At 34.6% G+C, this 10,398-nt stretch overlaps 3 protein-coding genes across 3 annotated transcripts in view; 1 reads left to right on the top strand and 2 right to left on the bottom strand.

Moving 5' to 3' along the window:
* Nucleotides 1–1,388: 1,388 nt before the first annotated feature.
* Nucleotides 1,389–2,042, bottom strand: LOC119829419 (alpha-crystallin B chain-like). The gene has a single exon (XM_038351905.1). It carries the CDS (start codon nucleotides 1,987–1,989, stop codon nucleotides 1,486–1,488), a length of 504 nt encoding a protein of 167 aa, XP_038207833.1. The 5' UTR covers nucleotides 1,990–2,042; the 3' UTR covers nucleotides 1,389–1,485.
* A 2,776-nt stretch (nucleotides 2,043–4,818) lies between these two features.
* Nucleotides 4,819–6,543, top strand: LOC119829424. Its single transcript, XM_038351911.1, has 4 exons — nucleotides 4,819–4,950; nucleotides 5,524–5,638; nucleotides 5,936–6,025; nucleotides 6,465–6,543. Exons 1-4 carry the CDS (start codon nucleotides 4,875–4,877, stop codon nucleotides 6,541–6,543), a joined length of 360 nt encoding a protein of 119 aa, XP_038207839.1. The 5' UTR covers nucleotides 4,819–4,874.
* A 1,917-nt stretch (nucleotides 6,544–8,460) lies between these two features.
* The window catches only part of LOC119829430 (nodal modulator 1), a 12,078-nt gene continuing 10,140 nt past the window's right edge, over nucleotides 8,461–10,398 (bottom strand). The window contains exons 16-18 of the mRNA XM_038351917.1: nucleotides 9,868–9,973; nucleotides 8,943–9,284; nucleotides 8,461–8,637 (exon numbers count right to left, since the gene is read on the bottom strand). Of these exons, the coding sequence (XP_038207845.1) occupies nucleotides 8,482–8,637; nucleotides 8,943–9,284; nucleotides 9,868–9,973 (604 nt within the window). The 3' untranslated portion in view covers nucleotides 8,461–8,481. The remainder of the gene's footprint in view (nucleotides 8,638–8,942; nucleotides 9,285–9,867; nucleotides 9,974–10,398) is intronic.

The following is a 10,398-nucleotide window of genomic DNA, read 5'->3' as shown; positions in this document are numbered from 1 at the left end:
AGTAATAAATGTTATTTGCAGTTAACAATTTTCTTTTTTCTTTATTACAATATTTATGGCAAGACTAGGTATTTCATTTAACATAATATTTTAGCCATAATCCACCGCGCTGACCAAGTGCGGGTTGACAGATGTCGCACGTCGTCGATTGTTTGCTCCTTAGACATGCCGGATTCCTCACGATGTCTTATTTCAGGATTGTGAAGTGGATGCGCAGATAAAATTGAAAATCAATTTATTTTATGCTCGCCAGACCTAAAACCCTCGATTTTAGCCCGAAGTCTGCACTACATAGATAACGTAGATAGATATAGGTAGGTATATAGGATAATATATAGTTTATAACTACAATTTGCGTTCTTTTCACTACAAATATTTTAACCTAAATGAAATAATAATGAAGTATGATTATTCATAGATGATTATTTAGTTTCCACCTCAGTTAAAAAGACAATAATGAATGAAGCAAAGACTTCACACCCCAGGTTATTAATAAATACAATCTGTATAACAGAATATGATAATGCGATATTATTCATAGCTTCTCAGATTGTTATCTGTCTGCCGATGTTATTTACTCCAAGGCCCCCGGTGTCTGCAGAGATATAAACGACAAGTTATCTGCACCTCATCAAAGCATGGAATGCTTTTGAAGAGTTATTCTGCGCAACGCGTGTGGTCGGAGCTGCTGATTCATATTGTTTGATGATATGTGATGGTGAATGGTGATTCGTTTGTTTGTAAGGATGTGAGATGAAAATATGATACTGGAAGTGCTAATTCGTTTTTAATTTTCTATAATCAATAATTTCCGTTTGAATCTTACAGAAATAACTAAAATTTTGAGTGTGGGTGTCGAGCAAGTTTTGGCACGATACGGCCTGCTCGCACTGGTGAACGTACCACACCCCCATATCTTTATGTGTCCGTATTCCCTCTTCTGTCTTTCCTCACCCTTTCCAGTCCATTCCTTTCATTCAAAAATCATTATTCGTAATGCATTTTCGAACAAAACTGTTCTATAAACCTATTATTGAGATATTATAGTGGCTTGACCTCTACTATGTACAATATATATTTCTTAGAAATCTCGAAAAATTTAAAACAATGTTAGAGAATGAGTAGGTATATTACATCCATGTGGAGACCTAGATTTGAAAGGGGTGTTTATTTCTCATCTGCATCTTTTGACCACTTCCTATATTTTTTATAAATACTTACATTTTTTATTCGTTTACAATGCAAGTTTCCATTAAAATTCATTAAGTTCTTAAAGACGATAAACTGATATTTGTTTTATTTATATAACAACCTGTGAACAGAATTTATAAATAGATATATTTTGTTTTTGTTTACCACTAGTAAAATAGCGTAATGAAACAACGATATAATTGGAAAGATATTTATTCGCTATTTATAAACTTACATAAAAATATTCTAATCAGTCTAAGCATTTAAACGAATACAAGTATAATTTTATAGGGATCATGCCTTGCTGCTGTCGTTGTTTTTATCTTGGATCGGGATATTTCTTTCGGGCAAAGGTTCCGATCTGAAAGCGACCAATTTCAACTTTCCCTTATCCAGATGACACTCCACGCGTTCTGGTGGGAAACCTTCGGGCAACAGAAACCTCCGTTCAAAGTGACTCCTCGTCCAACCGTCCTCTCGCTTTACCTCCTTTTTACCTTCGACCATTATTTCGTTGCCAACGGTTTTCACCTGAATCTGTTCAGGGGTGAAATTCTGTACGTCCAAATGTACTTCGACCTTCTTCCCATCCATTTTCACCTCTGAATCGGAGTAAACACCTTCAATTCCATGATGATCATTCTCCAACGGTGCTGTCACTTGTTTCATGTATTTTATGGGATCACGGAAAAACGGGTCCTTTGCAAATACCGCGAAGGGATCTTCCAAAACTCTCATGAAAGGATCGCGATACGTGAGATTCCGCAAATGTCGCAACCAATACGGGACTAGAGACATTTTGCTTTTTTGCTCTATTACCGTCTGTGAAACGCTTCAATGCTTATTTATCAACTGACGCAATAAACAGAAGCGACCGTTTATATACCCAAACGATGAGCGCTATCTGTCGTCTAGAAGCGACACAATTAATCGCGAAATTTCTAGTTGGAACACGAATGTTCTTCACGAATAGCGCCATCTTTTGGGCAATAGAATAATAAATAATTTTTATAATTGATAATGTCGCCCTCTAGTGGACGATAGTATATAATAGTCTACACGAACAATGTAATCTATCGGAGATAAGAACAAATAATTTAATATTGTAGTTGAAAATGATGCCCTCTAAGAGACAAAAAAATACTAGACAATTTTATAACACACACATCTATTGTTGAATAGTAAAACTAAAAGTGCTGTATAAAGTATGGACGATTTTATTTGTAACCAATTTAAGTATTTAATAGTATAACAGTATTTAATATGTGTTAAAACAATCGTCCTTTTTGATAATTTCAACATCATCGGTTTTTACAATTTTCTGAATTATCATTTAATAAAAAGCCAACCATATAAACCTGTTTTAATCCGGTGTTTACTTCAATTTTTAACTGATATTTTATAGCTGTGCACTTATAATTTTACCTACCTAGTAGATACGTTCGACATTACCCACGATAGATGAATCTATTGCACAATATTTTAATGATGGCCATCACTAAGATGATGAAATACTGCAATGCTTTTACGTTAAGATTTCAGTAAATGATTAATTGCCAATTAATTTAGTGGGATATTTTTACACTGAAAGAGCAAATAACATCGTGATACTTTTTTCATATCCAGTAATTGTTTAATGTTAACATCACCCTAAATCATGTTATTTTCTTGAAAACAGATGTATTTTACTAAAAAATTTCTTCTCTAACAAATAAACTACAAAGCAGAGGTGTAGCTATCGCCGTATGAAACCTAAATCAATTAAACTAGGTATCAATTTAAAAGTGACGTCAAAAAACAAATATTTCGATATTACATATTTCTATTAGGGGTTCCCCCCAAGAATATTTATACTGCCTCCCGTGAGGCACGCAAAGCCACTGATAAAAAAAATATATCAATTTATATGAGTATATATTTTTGAAATAAGATTAGTTTTATTAAGTATCAACCCGGCCTCGCCCGTGGTACATAAATCCTATCCTATTAATCCTACTTAATATTATAAATGCGAAAGTTTGTAAGGATGTGTGTGTGTTTGTTGCTCTTTCACGCAAAAACTACTCAACCGATTGCCATGAAATTTGTTACGTAGGCAGCTGGACAACTGGAATAACATACAGGCAACTTTTTATCCCGATATTCCTACGGGATACGTGGGTGAAACGCTAGTAGTCTATAACACTCTGTGAAGCTGCAGCTTTCTAATGGTGAGAGTTTTGAAATCACTCCTTTATTGTTTTAGTAATTCTTCATAGTATTTTAGCGTATATATAGCGCATTTTCTACGGTAACTGTAAAGTGGTTTAAACCAGTTTTCAACATGTAAATTGAAAAATCAAAGAATCGTAATTCACAATCGTAGCTACGTGTGCAAGCTATATTTGGATATTTTTTGTGGTGATTTAATTCTTTAGTACATTTTACACGTCTTTGACTCGTGGTTAATATTTAAAGTGTCGTATCACTTATTATCAATTTATTATTATATTAAGCAGTAAGTAGTTAGGTAAATATGTTGAACTTACACCTGGTTAAGGTAAGTAAAGGTAAGTAAGGTTACTTAATTAATGAGCATTAGCAATATGTTTTCTAAGATTGATGCGTATATACTAAGTTTTAATAATAAATTAATTCATGATGCACTAGATATTGTTTCATTTTAACCTATAGGGATAAGTACCAGTAAATTTAATTTTATGAAGTCATATACGCGTAAAGATATTATGTTTTTTATCATATAATTATTCCTCTGTGATATTTCAAGCGATTTTTAAGCAATGATTGAAAGTCCAAACATAGTAATCATCTATTTATCTAAAATATTACAGCAACTTTAAGGATTCTTATCCTAAAATAGGATCGTTTGACCAACGTCAACATACATTCACTTCCTGCATATATTTGAAAGAGGATTTTATTTTTGAGTAGATTAGGTAAAATTTAGGAAATGTAGATACATTAGCGTAACTTTTATTGCAACACTTTTATAGGGTTCAAAGAAGAGAAAGAGAAAAAAACGTTACAATAATCTCATAATCATCTTGTAAGTAAGTAGATCCTTTGTTTCAAAATTTATCGCAATTAACGCTGAAGTCAAAAATGCAATATTTTTTTGTCTTTGATTTTCAAAGACAAAAAAAATATTGCAGGATTAAAAAAATATAAAATAAATTAGGCTTTTATGTTTTCTTAACTAATAAGTCTGTTCATTATCTGATGAGTAACATAACGTATTACATTGTAGTAACTTATACAAGGTATGAAGTATGAAGGTACCTAGTTAGTTATTGATATGCCACAGATGTGTATTCTAGCGTTTGATTTTACGCCATTATTAAGTAGGTACATAACCTAAACGTTTCACGAAATGCATCAACAAAGAACAAAGAACCACAAAGCAAGTTCATGATTTCTTTAACCTTAACTCTTCACTGTATAGTGACAGTCTTGCTAATCACAACACTATTCCATTTCACGCGCACGTATGCGATATGTGTTCAAACAATAAATTGCATTAGCGGCTCGTGATCATACTTATAAATTTATAAAAATCATTACTCGGTGTGAATAACGTCATGAGCATGTCATAAGTATCCGTTTCAGCATCGTGGGAGGGATTTTTCATGGTATAAAAACGAGTTCAAATGTTTTAACTGACATTGACGTTAAGTTGAGCGAAAATGGAGGGAAAATTTGTTGTGTTGGTCGCTGCGGTTTGCGTTGTATATTGTGTATCTATAGTCGATTCTAGGAATGGTAAGATTTTTATATTGTTTTCCTTTTATGTCATATCGGACCACTGAGCTGGTGGTTTGCTTGATGTTAAGTGAGCCTCTGCAAATGCAATGCCCGCTTTAAAGGGTAAGGGATAAGGAAAGGATGACTGGAAAGAAGGAATGGTGGGGAAAAGGAAACGGGCCTCCGGCTCATTCTCACCGTACGAAGCACAGTAGCATGCTACTATTTGACGCCGGTCAACTGTGGGGATGATTGCGTAGACACTGAGAATGTTAATTTAATTTGTTTCTGAAAGTATAATATGATCTTAGGTCTGTTTCAATTTCACCAATTTAACTTTATTATAATATCAAATTAATTTTGTTAATGCGAAATCAATTAAATTTAAAATTACAGAACAAAACTTTTTAATTTTAAAAACAAAATATTACTTCGTAAAAAAAAGTTTAATATCATCCCCAAAAGTTTAAAAAAAAAATAATAATTACAAAGTACATTAAAATACAACCCAATGAAGATCGAATCAAATCATTCAGGCACCTTACAATATTAAAACGTAAGTTACCTAAAATTAAATTATTTTTTTTACAGCACTCGGCGATGAAATAACCGATCACAGAATTGAAAGGAGATTCATAAACCCATCTTTATCTATAGGAGCTGGCTTTTCAGACTCACGCGTTTCTAGAATCAGAACTAAGCGAAGGTAAAATTTTATCTCCGGTTGAAAATAGCTTCGTAAAAAAAACTTATACAAGGAACGCGCGGTTTCACCCGCGGAAGTAAGGTATTTATGTAGAAATAACAAAGGTCATATCGAATCACATGATTTGAATTTTTATATAGATGGAGATAGCTTTATAATATATTCTTATAAATACTGACAAAGTTTGATTTCGTTATATATGTTTTATACATTCGTTATGGATGACTAACGTCAAAGTTAAGTTTAATTGTTTAATTACATAAGTATTTATTTAAATTTTATGTTTTATATTATTAGTGAGGAAGAATGTGAAAAACTGGGACTGTGCAAGCTCCACGCGCGTGCGCAGCGCAACTTCATAGCAGCGTTTCAACTTTACTTCGTAAAGTGAGTAATATTACAGATAACAATTAACAGTCCGCGGCTTCGCTCGTGGATAATTTGATACCTACTTTGTGGATTTTTGACGACTTTAGATGCGTTTTTCTCGGCAACTATTTATTATTGCGAAAAAAAAAACAATTTAGAAACTTTGATTTTTCAGTTATAGCCACGCCTATTTTTATTTTCAAATAAAATTTTTCCTTTAAGTTGTACCTAATATTGGTTTATCAACACATAAAATTCTGTAAAAATTTGCCAAGTGCTCTTTTTAAAAATACATTTAAAGCACAGAAATCATTGACCAAAAAAATATTTCGGTTGTCTTTTTTGTTTTTTACTTAATAACATTTTACGATTTACATGATTTACATTTGAAATACATCATACATACATTTGAAATGATATTTACAATTGATATATTAATATTTTTTTTATTTTCCAGCAAAGAGAACGCCAGGCTCTGGGACCATCAACCACACTCGATGTCAGAATGCTACCGCACATACAGCTGTTATAGATAAAAAAATATATTTAATTTATTTGATTACGTGTTCATTTATCCGAATTAATTGCATTGTACTGTAGGTACTTCACTGATTAGAGGCCGCCTTTAGAATATTTAGTATTTTTATTTAAGTGTAGGTACTATTTATAAAATATAAATAAATGTTATTACACACATGGTTTTTGTTTTTCTTTATAACACGCTTTTATAAGCTTCACCTGTATGTTTGTAAGTAACCGATTCTCTAGACTCGATTTTGACCCTTTTATATGGACAGATTTCATTGAAATTCTGTACACTTATCAAGGATCGGTGACAAAACAATAATTTCATCCGTTCATCCTATCTTGATTTGGATCATTTGATCTCTGTAGAAACTGATTCAATAGTGCATTTGGAAGAAGTCTAACTAATCTTTGAGTTTACAATATAGTATCACCAATTTTCATAAAACACTAACAATTATTATAATGCATACTGCTAATGTATATAGTGCAGTAACTCTTAAAATCTCGTTAATTTGAAAGATCTAGTATATAAAACAGGTTGTATTAAATTGATAAAAAAAAGAGAAAAAAACAACTTCGCGAACAATCCACTTTATTTCAAAACACACCACATAAATGCACAAAATATAATTCAAATAATAAATTAAATTAATTCCCTTAACACTATCTGAATCCAAACATTTTTACTCGTGGAACCTTCATATGCATAATCACAACTATTTATTAAAATAAACTCAAATGAGACTAAACATTTACATACAATAATACCCATATCACCAAATTTACTCTAAATTCCAATAAAACATTGCTTTAGTAGTTCGAACATTCTAGAAAATTTCATTTCATTTCTCTAGTGTGTACACGATCGTGCCCAAAAACGTATAATATTATCAACTGAGTATCGAATACCACCACTAAAATAACTGTACCAAAAAATGCAGTTAATATAATAATTTATATAATAATATATCGACATAGGTAATATGCATAATTCATCTCGAATAAAGTAATTTCATTTATTTTATACACATATTACTTATTTATTTAATTAATTTGATCTTTGCTTCGATTATTCTTCTAATATTCCTCAACTCTTAACATCGGTTACTATGTCCATTTGAAAAAAAAAATTTTCAACACGTTTAATCATCGATTCAAAGGATTATTTCATTCCCAGAAAAATGGATATCATTTACGTAGTTTAAATAAATCATATAATTATAATTATAAATCGATTACACTTCAATTATATTTATTACTTTACAATCATGAATGTGTTAACGAAATCTTAATAAATTGAAATTAATGTATAAATCATTCATTATTTTACATATACATTGCTTTTCGTTATGTCAATTATCATTCTTCACATCAAGTATAAATGATTTTAATTTAATTAAAAATATGTTAGAAGAAATAAATAAAACTACAGCAACACAAATGCTCTCACTAGTTTATATACCCAAGTCTATTCAATTAATAATAACGTTTGTAATTCATACAACATTCCATCTATATAATGCATCATCACTGGCGCTTACCTAACAATCGATCTCTCCTTTTTTTATGAAAAACTAGACGCTCGTCCCGGCTCCGCCCGGATATCAATGTTCTTATTATACCCTGTCTGCATACCAATTTTCATCAAAATCCGTTCAGTAGTTTCAGCGTGATTGACGGGCAAACATCCAAACAAACAAACTTTCACATACACAATATTAGTGTGAAATGTGGTAGGGTGATAAAAAGTTTTTTGTGAAAAATAAAATCTAGATAATTTGATTTTTGACTATCAACATTACATTCAAGTAGTTACCCCTCCCCCCCCCCACTTGTACTGTACCCCCCTATTTGGAAGTTAGGTAAGTACCCCCCCACTTGTACTGTAACCCCACATGTAAGTTAGGTTACTCCCCCCCCGGGCGGCGCGGCGGCGCGGTAGCACGTTACTGGGCCTTCCTCCTGGGCAGGCGGCGGGCGGCGCTGTCGGGGCTGAAGCGCGCGAGGAGGTGCGCGCGGTGCGAGTAGGCCAGCGCCAGCGCGCCCAGCAGCGGCACCAGCGCGAACGAGCTCGCGCGCAGCTCCTGCTCCGACGACTTCACCTGCGGACGTCTCGTTCCATTGATTCACGTGTAAATTACTCTATTGCTCGTTTGGGACCCACAGACGGACACAAACACTGTACGTACATATCTCGATTCGAATTTTTAGTTTTATGACATTGCAAATATTACATGAAAAATTAAAGAACGGAAAAAAAAACTAGCGTAGAAGAAATTCGATTGCGGAGGCGGGATCACGGGTGCCGGTGAGGTTAGGCGTCGCTACGTAATGGCAAAAAAGCGCGGCTTCGAAAGTAAATTTTTTGTATTTAAAATGTCTCACAACTCGCCGGGTATGGGCTCACCTTGGCCACGAAGTCGATGTCGAAGTGCTTGACGGAGCCGTCCGCGGTGAAGTAGAGGGCGGGCTCCTCGTAGGCGTGCGCGAGGCGGGACAGCGAGGTCTCGAGGCGCAGCACGTAGGCGCGGCCGTCGGGCGGCAGGCGCGGCAGCGCGAGCAGCGCGCCCGGCTGCGGCGCGGGCTCCAGGCGCGCGCTGTACAGCGGCCGCTCGCCGCCCTCCGCCGCCAGCGTCAGCTTCAGCGTGCGGTAGTGCTCGGCGGCCGCGCGCACCAGCACCGTCACGTCCGTACTCAGCGTCGGCTGGATCACGATCAGCTGCACGCCCTCTATGTCCTTGCCTTTCACCTGCAAAGCGGTTTACGGTTTGTGAGATTTAATATTGTGAGAATTTAATATCACCACCATCATCACCACTACCACCATCACCATCATCATCATCATCCTCCTCATCCACATCATCACCATCATCATCATCATCCTCCTCATCCACATCATCATCATCATCATCATCATCCTCCTCATCCACATCATCACCATCATCCTCCTCATCCACATCATCACCATCATCATCATCCTCCTCATCCACATCATCACCATCATCAGACCAGACATGTTCCCACTGCTGGGACACAGGCCTCCTTTAAGGAGTTTAATATACATGTATTTAATCACTACAAAGAGTAAAGCAAAGCGGCTTTTCTTCATAGTCTTTAACTACACAAGAGATTTTGATGGAATTTATTTTGCATAGATAGAGTGATTTATGAGAAAGTTTTATATGTTTAATAACATCTATTCAAATGCTCAAAAGTAAGTTACTTCTAAAAACTATACTAAATAGTTTTACTGGTATATTATATTAGAATATATTTTCAATTAAAATGCATTACATATAAATAACATAACTGTGAAATAACGATATACATACTTCAATAGGCCCGGGTCCTTTCACAAGTTTGATTCCGGCAAGCTCCGGAGATGTACTTTCTTTCAATTCCAACGTATACTGGATAGAAGGCAGGAGACCACGAATCCTGTTGTAATTTCATGATTTCATTAATATATTTATATATAAGTTAGCTTGAATGTTTGTTTATGAACGATGGTGAAAATCGGTGTATGCCCATGCTGACTATGGTTTTAGTGGTAAAGAAATATTAATTGAATTTTTACTATTTGATTGATGCAATGACGACCGAACACCTAGTCAACAATACTAGGTGTCACGGGCAGTGTTCGATACAAATAACAGGTAGGCCACTAAACATAGCATACCAGGAACATACACATAACATAATTATTATTTAATATTAACTTTAACTGAACAGTAACAATTCAACAACAAATTAACTTATGTAGTGTGTACCTTTATTATTTTATTTCAACTAGCTGGTGCGCGGTGCGCGGGCTGCAAGCAGCCCGCGTGGATTTTTGCGTGGACCAGTATTATCAAGACTTA

The sequence above is a fragment of the Zerene cesonia genome, chromosome 10 (genome assembly GCF_012273895.1).
Source record: "Zerene cesonia ecotype Mississippi chromosome 10, Zerene_cesonia_1.1, whole genome shotgun sequence".
Lineage (NCBI taxonomy): Eukaryota > Metazoa > Arthropoda > Insecta > Lepidoptera > Pieridae > Zerene > Zerene cesonia.
Note: the sequence above shows the minus strand (reverse complement) of the source record. Positions and strands in the feature narration are given on the sequence as shown.

Bases quoted from the DNA above. Each gene is read 5' to 3' on its own strand.
- LOC119829419 (XM_038351905.1), bottom strand. From the start codon at position 1,989: ATGTCTCTAGTCCCGTATTGGTTGCGACATTTGCGGAATCTCACGTAT.
- LOC119829424 (XM_038351911.1), top strand. From the start codon at position 4,875: ATGGAGGGAAAATTTGTTGTGTTGGTCGCTGCGGTTTGCGTTGTATAT. The intron at 4,951-5,523 runs GTAAGATTTTTA...TTTTTTTTACAG, and splicing joins TATAGTCGATTCTAGGAATG to CACTCGGCGATGAAATAACC. The intron at 5,639-5,935 runs GTAAAATTTTAT...TTATATTATTAG, and splicing joins AGAATCAGAACTAAGCGAAG to TGAGGAAGAATGTGAAAAAC.